At 34.8% G+C, this 13,851-nt stretch overlaps 1 protein-coding gene across 9 annotated transcripts in view; it reads right to left on the bottom strand.

The window, feature by feature from the left end:
• The window catches only part of Cep70 (centrosomal protein 70), a 51,945-nt gene that overhangs the window by 14,287 nt on the left and 23,807 nt on the right, over window positions 1-13,851 (bottom strand). For 6 of the 9 annotated variants that reach the window (XM_015486997.2, XM_048794335.1, XM_048794334.1 and 3 more), the window contains 5 exons: window positions 13,041-13,097; window positions 10,781-10,868; window positions 10,504-10,592; window positions 8,377-8,451; window positions 1,924-2,029 (listed from right to left, as the gene is read on the bottom strand). In XM_015486997.2, coding sequence (XP_015342483.1) covers window positions 1,924-2,029; window positions 8,377-8,451; window positions 10,504-10,592; window positions 10,781-10,868; window positions 13,041-13,097 — 415 coding nt within the window. The remainder of the gene's footprint in view (window positions 1-1,923; window positions 2,030-8,376; window positions 8,452-10,503; window positions 10,593-10,780; window positions 10,869-13,040; window positions 13,098-13,851) is intronic. The other 3 variants (XM_048794332.1, XM_048794333.1, XM_015486998.2) reach the window with 2 other exon arrangements.

Genomic DNA, 13,851 nt, shown 5'->3' with positions numbered 1-13,851 from the left:
ATACTGATAAGCTCTTAATATTGATTGTTTTACATTGATTTTTTTTTAAAAAAAAACTTTAAGGGTAATCATTAAAGAAAGAATTAGCATAATAAACTTCCTAATTACTTGAAGGTAAATAACAATAAAGAAATTTCAACCAATCTATTAAATACTAGGAAAAGGAAACAAACCAAAGTAAAATAGAACCAAAATCCAAGTAAACAGAAAAGCATCAGGAATAAAAGCAAAAATATGAATTCATCTCAATGCCCATGAATAATTTAACTGCCCTTTTCTTTTTTAAAAAATATTTTTTTAGTTACACATTGACACAATATATTTTGTTTATTTATTTTTATGTGTGCTGAGGATCGAACCCCAGGGTCTACCACTAAGCCACAACCCCAGCCCCTGCCTTTTTCTTAAAAAAAAAAATCCTCTCAAATTAAATCTAAGAGACAAATGAAATGAAAGAAATCCATTATTGGCTGATAGCAATATCTAAATTAAAACAGTTTTCAGAAATATGCTTGGATCCCATTCACAATAGCAATAAAGTTATTAAACCCAGATCATAAACCTAATAAGAAATACACAAGTATATGAAATTTAAAGTATATGAAACTTTATTGAAGGTTGAAAAGGAAAACGCAAATGAAATTAGAGACATATTTCTGAATAGGATAATTCAAAACTGTAAAGGTATCATTTCTCCAAACATTAATCCAATTTCAGCTCATCCCAATAGGATTTTTTAATCTGAAAAACTGTTCATTCAGAAAGGCAATGTGCTAAATTTTTATATAGCCAAGAAAATTTGGGGGGCAGGTGAGGAGATGATGACGGGATGCTTTCCCCAAAAAATTTCAAGACACTATAAAATATAGAAATTAAAAGAATATGGAGGGGCTGGGTTGTGGCTGGGTTGTGTAGAGCACTTGCCTAGCACATGAGAGGCCCTGGGTTTGATCCTCAGCACCACATAAAAATAAATACATAAACAAAATAAAGGTATTGTGTCCAACTATAACTAAAAAATAAAATATTTTAAAAAAAGAAAATGAAAGTAGTATAGGAATGAAATAGATCAGAGAATCTAAAAACCTATGCATATACAGCAATATATTATAAGCATCAATAAAGCAGAGAAAAAAAAGTTGCCTATCAAAAGACTATGAAGTCAATTGCCCACAGAAGCCAAGTAGCAGCATAAATGAGTCAAACAAGGAAGAGTGGGAACTGTGGATAACAGAAGAGCATATGTCCACATCTGACAGGGAAAAGACATAATTCTTCAGATAATGTACATTAAAAATCTCTTAATGTATGAAATATTGGTAATTAATTCAAAATTTTAAAACCCTATGTTGGCCCAATAAAAGTACAGACCCAGTTCTGTCAATAAAATAAAACAGATTTAATTGTTCATCTATTCAATAATGATCTATAGAACCAGTAAAATGAGATTCCCTACATCATATCAATAGAAAATTAAATTTCATGTGAACTAAATATCCAAAACAAAACCACACAAGGACCTTACCCTAAGAAAATAAATTACCTATGTAAGAATAAAAGCAACAAAAATAAAAATTGCTTAAAGTGTGAGAGCAAAGGATTATAAAATCTTTTAAAAGTCTTAATTGATGTTTTTGTCCTTATTCCTTAAACAATGCAGTATAACAACTATTTACCTTGATTACATTGTATTAGGTATTATAAGTAATGGATAGAAAACATGCATAGGTTATATACAAATAATATGCTATCTTAAGAGCCTTAGCATCTGCTCATTTTGATATCCACAGGTATCCTGGAATGAATCCCCATGGATACCACAAGATGACTATACAAGTATTCATATCAAGTGATCATTTATTACTCTGCAATTGAAACCAAGGTTCATTACAAACACCAGTCTTTTTGGTAGCTATGCAATACCTGAAAGTATCTCTGGTCAATTAGGGCCTGTTGATGGTTTTCTTTGATGGGTTCATCTTTTTTCTCTGTGTCCTCAGAGTTTTTAGGACTGATAACCTCCTGTAATCTAAAGAGAGAAAATATCAAGATAATACAAAATGCCTTCCTGGACATTAGATTAAGATGACAATGATCCATCCAGCTGGCTTGTCAAAGTCTTACATCATTTTACTTATATGTGATATATGCATGTGTGTGTATACATTGAAGTTTTTAAAAACTTAAGTCATGTTGCCATTGGAAAATGAGAAGGTCCTCCCAACAGAACACAAATTAGAAGGAATCCCTGAAAACAGAAGGGATCAGACTGAAGAAGAAAATTCTAATCACTCTCCCAACACAAATAAAAAACACCAGGGGAAAAAACTACAGCAAAAGAAGGAAGCAATTTCCATCCAAGGTGCTCCAAAGTTAGAGGCCATAGGTACAGAGAGAAATCAGTCTGAGCAGGCAATTGGTTTGGGCACAAAGCAGGAACATCTCAACAATTTGGTCCCTCTCTACATGTTCCACTTGTGCCAAAGAATAGACAGTAGTGATGCTCAGGCCTGGAAAGAGCATGGAGACCTAAGAGACAGATGGCTACAAGAACTCTGGGGAAAGGAGAGACTCTGCCCAGGAACCTCACTACGTATGAGTGTATTCACCCAGTCACAAACCTTTTCCCTTCTTAAAATATCTACAAAGGCCAGCTGAGGTAGATATTGCTTCTCATCCCCCATCATGCCTTTGAAAATAGTAGTTTCTTATCAGACCTGCTTCAAATCAATCTTTTCAATTTGAATATGCTATCAGTTTCCTGCTGGGATCCCAATCCATTAAATTAATTCCATAGCTTGTTAACAAATTCTGAACTGCTATTTGTACAAAAGAATAGTCAAATTCTATGTCATTTGCCAGCTGAAAAACAATGGCTTTTGCTACTTTGTGAACTAAATCTAAGCTCTTTGGTTTAGCATTCAAAACTCCTCGTGCTCTGAAGTTTAACCCAGTATTCCTGACTCTCTCAGGTGATTTTACTTCTCCCCTACAATTTCCTACTCCAGTGACATGTAACACCCATGATCTTTACTCAGTTGCTATTCTCTGCTCAATGATGAATAGATGCCCAAACCAAATATACAGAATTAGCTCTAATAGTTGGCCAACTTCTCCACCACATACCAGGCTCTCACAGTCCACTTTCCACCCGACTCCACCTCTAATTATCACATTCACACAGTCTGCAGTTCTGACTAAAGGCAGTGCAATGAGCACATTATCTAGAATACAAAAAGATACAGAAAAGCTAATATGTCCTCTACAGGAAAGACAAGTAAACTATTCTAATTTAAATGTTAAGCTGAACATTGTCATCTGAGTGTAGGGTTATCAAATTGTATGCAAATCTGATAAATAACTACTACACTATGAATATACAACATTATAGCTGTCAATGCAGCAACCAAAATACATAAATTATAGTGTTTAAAAAACAACAAAAAAAAAGTGGGTCACTACAACATGGCACCACTGCCAAACTCTGCAGGCAACTGTTTCTCTGGTGAGGAGCCCAAATCCAGGCCCAGACTCAAATACTATGTGTTATCTTTAGGCCCAGCAATAAGCAATTACAAAGGCTTTGCCTGGAGGCCTCATGAGGAACAGCAAGCTTCCTCACACCAGACCAGCTGCACACCCTGCACACTGAAATCTGTGGAGGCAGTTACTTTTAAGGACTAACCCCCTCCCTCTAATGCTAGCCATATTCACATGCACTTCTGCTTTCTTAGCCCAGCACCCACATTAGGGGCCCCTTTACTACCAGGACTTTACTGAGGCATTTTTCAGGTGCTTCTTCCATTATCTCCTTACTGGTGAGGGGCCTTATCTAAACATCCCCCCCAGTACTTTTACCCTCCCTGCCCCATAAAACATCAGGGTTCTTGGCAGTGAGATAGTTAGGCCCCATCTGGCTGTATGTACTAACCAACCCACCCAGTACATTTCATAAGGAAAACAAAAAAAGAACATTGAGGAGCCAGCCTTTTTCTTTTGGCTTCTTGCTTCTATCTCAGTATGGGCACTAAGCTTAGTTGTTAATTTCAGTGTGCCTCGCCAGCGACCAGTCTGATGTCTGTCAACACTAGACTGGCTGTATTCTGACCGTTTCCCCCTAGCTAAATAAACTAGGTATTGAAAAATAAAGGAAATTAGTGTAGTACATCTGGTTGTCTTGCCCTGGTAGACCTATTTCATCCCTTCTTAAGGAACATAATTTTAAAACAAACTGTCCGTAATATTAACTCTCCTGTAAGAAGAAATCATGTTCTCCCATGTTAAATTGTTAAACTAACCTTCAATACCAAATGGAGGTGTTAAGAGTAACTACAACTCTTAAAAATACAAAAGAAAAAAAAAAACACAACTGAAATATTCTGGGTCGTGAAAGAGAAAAGATTCCTCTATTCCTTTTTCTCATAGAATTTCCTTTGGAAAACTTGTAATTATGTTTTCTCTGTCTCTTTAAGATGTATTTAAATCTTTTCCAGAGCTAAATAAACCTTTTCCCAGTTCTATATCTCCAGGATTTTTTTTTAAAGGAACCCTGGAACCATGGTCAAAATGTGACTATCAAGGAAGATGGTCACATCTGACACTATCAGAATTTAGTCTAGGGCCCTGGTGCCAAGCTGTTAACCTCTTAATTGTCATAAGAACACCAGTGCTGAGAGCCACGGCCGAGTCTGTATGGCCCCTGGCATTTTGCCAACAGTATTGATTGACAGGCAAGGCATTACTATCCGCCTCTGCCGCAACTTTTGAGTTCTCGCACTATTTTGGAGTTCTCATGGGGATTTCCGGGAATTCCCCAAGAGTTCCCATTGGTTGGGGAAGTGCAGGAGGAGGGATTTCCGGGAGATATATTTCCGGCTGGGGGTTCCTGGAGAAGCCTCATGGTGTTCGGGAGGATACCCCGGGAGCTGTGTGAAGTGTTTTCCTGCAGTTTAAAAATAAAGTTTGTTCCTGCTTCAGTGGCTCGTGATTTGTGCCCAGCCAGACTGCGGCACACCAGAAATTTTATTTTTCCCTTGGTTAAAGACAGCATGTATGTAATGAATTCTACCTGCCTGGCTATATAGGAAGATTTCTTTCTGTCTGTAAACCTGTTTAGCACATTGCCTATAATGCACATCCCTGTCTGGCTGAAAGCTTACCCAGTAATAAAACTGTCTTTTGTATATCTGTGGAAGGAATTCACTAAGTTGACAGCAGATTATTATTTCCCAAACATCAATAGTACTTTGAAATAATTCTACCTCTGGCACAACAGAAAATAAAAATCTTTTCATGAGCTGGGTATTTGCCTAACATGGTAGGGCACTTGCCTAACATGCATGGGAGCCTGGGTTCAAGCCCTGCGTTCAATCCCTAGTACTACAGAAACAAAAATCAAAAGATTTTCTTTATTTAGCTTGGTTCTAATTATTAGTGTGGTGATTCAAGAGTGAGACTTGGAGAAAGAATGATTAAGGATATGATTTCTCTTTTTTTGCCTACCATCTGTGTAATGTGGGTAAGTTATCTAACACTCCCAATTCTCTGTATCGACATCTAGATAAAAAGTTCCAAACTAAAATATTTTTAAATTATAAAAATTCCTAAACATTCCTTCAAAATTCAACCAAAAAAATTATAGTAGGAATTAGTTCTGAATCCTAATTCTTAAAATAATTTTTATTTATTTATTTTTAATTTGTTCTACTTAGTTGTACATGACAGAAAAATGCATTTCAATTCATCATACACAAATGGAGCTCAACATTTCAATTCTCTGGTTGTACATGATGTAAAGACACAACATTTGTGCAATCATACATGAACCTAGGGTAATGATGTCCATCTCATTCCACCACCTTTACAACTGAATCATAATTTTAAAAGACAAAAATGGTAAGTCAATCTAAAGGCCAGAACCCAAGTGAACAACAAAAATATATATAGTTGATTCTCATTATTTGGGGCAGTTATGGTCTATAAAGTCACTGTGAATACTGAATTAGAGTACTGAACCACTGCTCCTAGGGGAAATACACTGTCATGCTTCTGGCAAGTCTCTAGTCACATTTTCCTCACTGTTCCATTTTGTCTCACTGACCCAGATGTGAAACATATATAAAATATACAATATATAATTATGACATAATACAAGAATATAATTTAAATTATCATGTCAACATATAATATCCAGATTATGGTTTCCAACCTGTTTTAATGTACTTGTGTCAATTTCATTGAAGTATCTGCAGAACTGAAAACTAGGGACATAATAGGTCAACAGATCAATATATAACCATGTTTTATGTGAGTCTCTACTTAAAGACACTTTGAAGTACACTGCTGATTCACTAATGAACTTGCCAATAGTATTCCTTAACTCCTGCCTTAAACAAAACTTAAAATGTGTATTTTTTTCATAAGGCATACCACAGCCTTTCCTGGGTACAGGAGTGCTAGATAGCACTGTGGCACTATGCTTGGTGAGGTACCTTAGAGAAATCACCAACAAAAAGCATAAGTATGGGGGGGGGGGAGTGGTACTAAACAGCAAAAGATCCTTCTTTTCAGTATGGGGGTTGAAACAAGAGGAAAGAGCATCAACCTGGTCAATAGTTGAGAATATATGTTGATTCAAAATTCCTTGCCATTGAGCATGCCCAAGTGCGACTGAAATGCCGTGAGGACTGATCCGAGGTTATGATTTTGGCAAATTCACACATGAAATCTGAATAATGAGGACTGATGTTTATGTACATGTAAAAACATGTATGTTTATGTTTATCTTCACTAATATGCTTGCTTTGGAGTCAATAGGTTTCCTCATTCTGACTTTACCTCCTACAGCTTCCCCTTTCCCAGTTGTTTGTCTCCTAATTTCCTCACCTCACTTAATGGCACTAACAACTAACTAGTTATTCAGGCCTAAAACTTAGAAGACTTTTTCTTTTCCTGCTCAACACCTTATATCCCATCCATCCAATTGAAAGTTGTTAGTTCTACTTTCAATATTCTCCAATTCCAAAACTTCTCAGTACTTCCACCACTGACCATGTCACCACCACCACCACCACCACCTGTCCAAACTCAAACAATAGCTACGCTCCCACTATCTTACATGTAGTATTTATATTGAAATTGTCATATTTATTTCATTATCCATCTCCCTTTATGCCATCTCCACGAGGGCAGGGATATTCTTCCATTTGGTTTACCACAGCAACCCCAGACTTGAATGCCAAGCAAATAATAGGAAATACTATAGGCACCTGAAATGTCAAGCAATGGTAGGAAGGAAATGAATATGCATTAAATAATGAAGGCATTCTTTCCAAACCTTCCACTTCTCTTTTAGTTTTCCTTCACTACTATCTTAATTTTAATTCAATATGTAATTCCTGGATGCACATGCTTTCCTTTTACAGTGATGTTTGTTGCCACAGAAGGAAAAATAGTTGTCAGTAAAAATTAAATCAACACTTGCTAACACAACTGACTTAATACATCTGATGTATATATTAACTCAGTTTTCAAAATATTTCATATATATAGATTTCTTCTCCAACAAAATGTGTCCCAAACTACTTTCTCAATCCCTTGACTCAAAGGGTACTCATGGACAAGCTTCAGAAAATACCATTACTCTTTAAGATCAGATATTAAAATACCTCTGAGCTCTTGCTTTTCAAAGCTAGAGTGGGTAAGAATGGATTACTGCATGCCTTCTGGTACTTTTAAAGTGATAAGACTCCCTTTAAATTTTTCAGATCATGACTAGTAATAACAAAAATCAGGAGCTTGTCATATCTACTTTTACTGATTCTCTAGCAATTCTTCCATTTCTGAAGACAATATTCTATTTAAAATCTTTGTACTTTATTACATTAGGCAACTTACCTTTTTTCTTTTTATCACCTAAGATGGATATACAGCTAAGCTAAATCCAATATAGAAGAAATTGCTTTTGAACTGTGGAACCAGAAAAGCTTTTTTTGGTGGGGGTAGTGGGGAAGGGGTTACCAGGGATTGAACCCAGGGATACTTTACCACTGAGCCACATCCTTAGTCCTTTTTTTGAGACAGATACTACGTTGCTTACAGTCTCTTTAAATTGCTGAGACTGGCCTTGAACTTGCAATCCTCATGCCTCAGCCCCGCAAGATGTTTAAATTGTTAACTTTAAACAAATCCCAAGCTACTAGGATTCTAGATATGTGCCACCATGTGGAAATATGCATTTTTAAGTATCATTTCCCCCATAAGCCTGGTAATTCCAATCCAAGGCTACATGAAGTAACATGAGATAAGTAACATAGATAAATAGGAACAAAATACAAAACCCTAATAAAAGCTATGATTTTGGTGAAATATAATTACTTGATGCTTTTCTTAAGGGCTTTTTCCAGTTTCTTCACTTGCTGTTTTTGAAGTTTTAATTCCTCTTGTGTGGGCCTGTTGAAAATACACCACGTTGAATGCATTCAATTAAGTGAATAAAACAATAAAAGTACTTTACAGAGGATATCCTGTTACTTGTCACAAGTTCATGAAAATTCTTTAAAAATTCTGACTGCTAATAAGGTGTTTACTGGACATCTGGATTTCTTCTATATAATTCCTTATTCAAAACCATTTACTTGTTTAATTTATTGTTTTTATAGTGAAATATTTCAAATATACAGATGTTAGAGATTACAACAAATCCTAGTATATTCACCAGCTTTACCAAATTTGAATATTAATAGATTTATTCCAAATCTTTAAAAATGTACTTAAGAACTCCATGCGTCCCTCATTAATGTCATTCTTCTTCCCACACTATCCTAAATTTACTGTTCCTTATTCCAAAGCATTATTCTTAAAATCTTTACTATATATTTATGTAACCATAAATGTACGTATTACCTAGCAGTTTTTCAGACTTTATATAAATGACTTACATGTAAACCATTAATAGTTTCTCTTCATTAAAGTTTAAGCTTTAAAGTTTGGCAATGAAGCTCAGAGATAAGATACTTTGCCTAGCATCCACAAGTGCTGGGTTTATCCCCAGCACTGCAATAAATCCAGTGTAAGCTTTATGAGATCAAGGGATTTGTATGGTCATTGTTTAATCCCACAGCTTGGAGAACTGCCTAACTTATTAAAAGTATTCAACAAATATTTGCTGAATAAAAATAAAGTGTCAACAATGTTCACTCTGTATTACTGTCAACAGATGGCAGTTTCTCGTTGTAATTATGCTGCATATAGCTTTCTGTTGTGTTACAAGAACTATTTACTTTTCTTCTCTTTCCACAATAAGAAATCACAAGATATTCTCAAGTAATTTGGGAATGAGAAACCCACTGGTATAAAACTTTGAACATTTCAAAATCACTAAGTTACAATGTTTTCACCACACACACACACACACACACACAAAGTGTAAATATTTGAGGTGATGGATAGGTTAGCTTAATTATTCTACCTCATATTCATAAAATCAAATTACTTTGTACCCCAAAGACATATACAACTATAATTTGTCAGTTAACAATTTAAACAATTTAAAAATGCAAAAAAATCATGCTCACTGGAAGATAAAAAGAAAAATAATATGGCTCCACTTACAGAAAGTCTAGGAAATATAAACTATTGTATAATGGCAAAATAAACTGGGAAGAAGAGATTACAAAAGAAAACTTTTAGGGTGATGATCTCAATTATGATTGTTTCACAGAGTATACGAATGTCAAAACTTTTAAATTATGTGCAATGTATTGTATATCAATTATACACCAATAAAGCTAATTTTAAAGGAAAAATACCTACTCGAAAGTTCTTACCCAGTTTTAACTTCTTCAACACAGACTCCTATTTTCTCATTTTCCTTGCCTATGGGTAGACCTTCTATCATTTACCATGGGACACAAATAACCATGAATATGAGTGTGAAGCACTGTTATGGTTTAGATGAGGTGTCCCCCAAAAGCTCACATGTGAGACAATGCAAGAAGGTTCAGAGAAGAACTGATTGGGTTGCAGGTCAATCAGTGAATTAATCCCCTGATAGGGATTAACTGAGTAGTAACTGAAGTGGTAGGGTGTGGCTGGAGGAGGTAGGAATTGGGGCGTGGTTTTGGGTTACATGTATTTTTGTCTGACAAGTGGAGACCTCTCTGCTTCCTGACATGATGTGAGCTTCCCTCCACCACATTCTCCCACCATGATGCTCTGCATCACCTCGATCTCTAAGGAATGGAGCCAGCCTTCTATGGACTAAGACCTCTGAAACTGTGAGCCCCTTAAACAAACTTTCCTCCTCTACAATTACTAGTTGGGTCCTTTAGTCACAGCAGCAAAAAATGCTGCCTAAAATAAGCACTCAGGATGGTTGTAGGGTAAAGGGGTTAGAATGGTTTAACATAACAAGTTCCAGTATGTATTTACTTGTCAAAGGACAAAGAAACATTACTTTAAAAAAAAAATTTAAAAAAGAAACATTACTTGAGTTTCTCTCACCTGCTTTCCAAATCTTTTTGGAGGTTCAGCTTTTCACTTGTAAGTGCATCAATCTTAGATTTTGCATCCTGGAGTTGATTCTGTAATGACTGCAACACATTTCATACAAAAATAATTAACTTTCTGGGTGATTATTTTACTTTATAAGAAAGTGTTTGGGGCTGGGGATCTAGCTCAGTTGGTAGAATGCTTGCCTCACATTACAAGGCCATGGGTTCAATCCCCAGCACCACAAAAAAAAAAATTTTTAAGTATTTATTAGTTATAGTCCCCATACCACTAGAAGGCATTTATAAGTCGGTGATGCACCCATATTTTGATAATCATTTTCTTCACTTGACTGACTTTCATCTTCTTTATAGTGCCTGTGAAAAGATACATGTATACATTTTATGAAAAAAATCTTAAAAACATTTTGCTAATAAAAATTAAACCAATCTAATAAGAGCTTAATAATCTAACCATGACTTAATCCAAATTTCCTATTTGTTCACATAAGAAATGGCATTAGAACACGTTACTTACAAAAATAATAGTACATATCTATTAATTATCCCTTTACTTAGAGTATATGAGAACCAGAACTTTTTATTATTTACCACTGGATCTCACTGCCTAGAAGATTATGGGACATAAGAAGAGCTGAAAAGACACTTATTGAATGAATAAACAAATAAAACAATGCAGAACATTAAAGAAGTGTTCTTCTTTAAAATGCATTCTCCACATACAGTTTTTATCTTTCTAGTACCTGAAGCTCAAATAATCTGCCTTAAAAAAACAACAACATAGAACATAGATGGACAAGACCACAGACTTCAGTCTTGATTCAAACCTCGGCACTGTTATTAACCAATAGTTTCATCTGAATAGATCAATCTCTCAGAATTTAGTCTTATCTGTAAAAGAGGAAGTTGTCATATCTACCTCAAGATTACCGTGAATACAAAAGATATTAAAATGCAAATAAAATGTACTAAAGCATATTCTATGATCCACAGAGTGCTAACAAATCACTAACAATCTTGATGAGATAATACTGTACTCTCCTATAAAGTAACCTCTAGCTAACATGTGGCCAATGAGCACTTGAAATATTGCTAGTTGAAGTGAAAAACTAATTTTCATTACACTTTAAATTCAAAAACTGAATCAGTGTATTTTTCTTTAAAATACAACTTCATTGTTCAGGACAAGATTTCACTTTAACTGTCTACTTCCAGTCTGCATTTGGCCTCAAGAATGAAATACCAATTCATTCCAGAGTCTCCAGCCTCCCAGCGTGCCCTGCAAATTTCAAATCTGCCAGTATCATAATTGTGTGGGTTGTGCTGGAGTTAAAGGGTAGGTAAGATTTGGAAAAGCACAAAGAAAAAAGGTAAAGGCATTTTAGACTGTTTGGATTCTATGAGTAAAAAGGGTATAAATATAAACCACATCTGCTTTGGGAAGGCTTCTCTGGTCACTCCAATCAAAATTGATTCTGCTCCTATTCTAAATTCCTACAGTACTTACTGTCTATACAATCTTTAGAAATTATTCACTATGACATTATATATTAGTGCTTAAGTCTTATGTTATTTTCATTAGTGTTTACATTTTATCTTCCTTATTAGACTGTAAACTCTAGAAGGACTATTATCAAAAACTGTCCAATCTCTGTAGAATCTATACAACACTGTGTCTACCATTGAAATGACAAAGTCAGAAATCTCTGAGCACTTGATATGATGCTTTCTGACTAGAGTGATTCACTTTTAGCCTTAGTTGCTTTTATCCTTCTCTTCTTCGATTGCTCCTTTCTTCTTTCTTTTCCCTTTCTTCCCCTGCCCCCAGCTATTTCTGAAAAGTCATTCTTAGGGCAAGAATAGTCAAGTATATGCTTCATGGAAGCAAAAAATGTATCTGATTTGTTATCCTGGGATCCTAAGTACCTAAAATAGAACATGACACCAAGTGGATGCTCAAGTAAATGTCTATTTATTGAAAGAACTGCTCCATTTATAAACAATGAACAGAATAGCTACTGTTCATTAAAGCATTTTAGATTACATGGTCTTAGATATTCTTCAGCTATTTTTAGGTTAACCAAAGACTATTTACCCTTACTTCTTTATTCAGAAGTGACATGTGTGCTTTAATCTATATGGTTTTCACTGACATTTTTACCTTTATCTCATAAATCTGATCCTAATTATGTTACACTTTGGTAGGCGGCTCATTTACTTCTTTGCATTTTGTGGATATACTTGGTAACTTTTGAGTGAGCTAGGTGACGTCAATAGAACAAATTATAATACTGCGACAAAATAAGAGGAAATGCCATTTCTGCTGTTAACTAATACTTTGATGGTTATTGAATATATGTATATTAATATATTTTAACATAGGTAGTAAAATACAATATTTAAAAATACTTCTTAGTGACATTAGGTAGATTTCTGTAGGATATTTAAAGTTTCAAAAGGCTATAGAAACTTTTGATATGATTCATTACTGGATAGTAACTTCAAAAGTTGTAACAGGATTATTCATACCTTTGTGTATAGATTTTTCTTATTTTAGATTCATAGTAGTCAATTAGGCAAAGCAACCTAGAAAATAAAATCTATATTGAATTATTTTCAAAATGCAGTATGATATCTACTATTCTAACATAATTTCAAATTATAGTGATAAAAGGAAGTACAGATTATCTGGCAGGATTTTAAAAGTTTAAAAGACTCCTGTCAGAATCAAATATTATACTAAGTCATATTTTATATTATTTTTAACAGATGTTTAAATAGCCATAAATAGTATACTTTAACCTATTAAATGTATATTCTCCTTGTTCTAACAAGACTACCTCTAGCAATCTTGCCCACAAAATATTTGCCCAAGGATGCAACTGAGCATGAACAAAGTTATCCACTATATCATTTATAAGAGTGGAAAAAAAAAAAAACAAATCTTCTAGGCCTTCAACAGGAAAAAGGTTAAACAGTGGCACATCCATACTATAAGAAATAATGTGGCACTGGGAGTAATGATGTAAATTTGCATCATGTCCTAATAAGGATTGATGAGGGAAAAATATTGTACAACCAAATGTATAATATTACTCTATTTGGTCTAGAAAATAGAGAAAGAAATTATATATAAATTTATGCACGTGTTGAAAAAGAACTCTGGGTCCTTTACTGGGAGATGATATTGTAAGCCAGGGGGCACGTGGAGAGGCAGTGCTGGTTTTCACATCAAAAAGCTGAAGAGGGATTGGAATGCTAATAGTTCATCGGTTAACATGACAATACTACTACACAATGATCAACACATACCATGTTCACCATGCTTGAGACCTCTTAC

This window comes from Marmota marmota, unplaced genomic scaffold (assembly GCF_001458135.2).
Source record: "Marmota marmota marmota unplaced genomic scaffold, marMar, whole genome shotgun sequence".
Classification (NCBI taxonomy): Eukaryota; Metazoa; Chordata; class Mammalia; order Rodentia; family Sciuridae; genus Marmota; species Marmota marmota.
The sequence above is the reverse complement of the archived record's forward strand: the minus strand, read 5'-3'. Positions and strand labels throughout refer to the sequence as shown.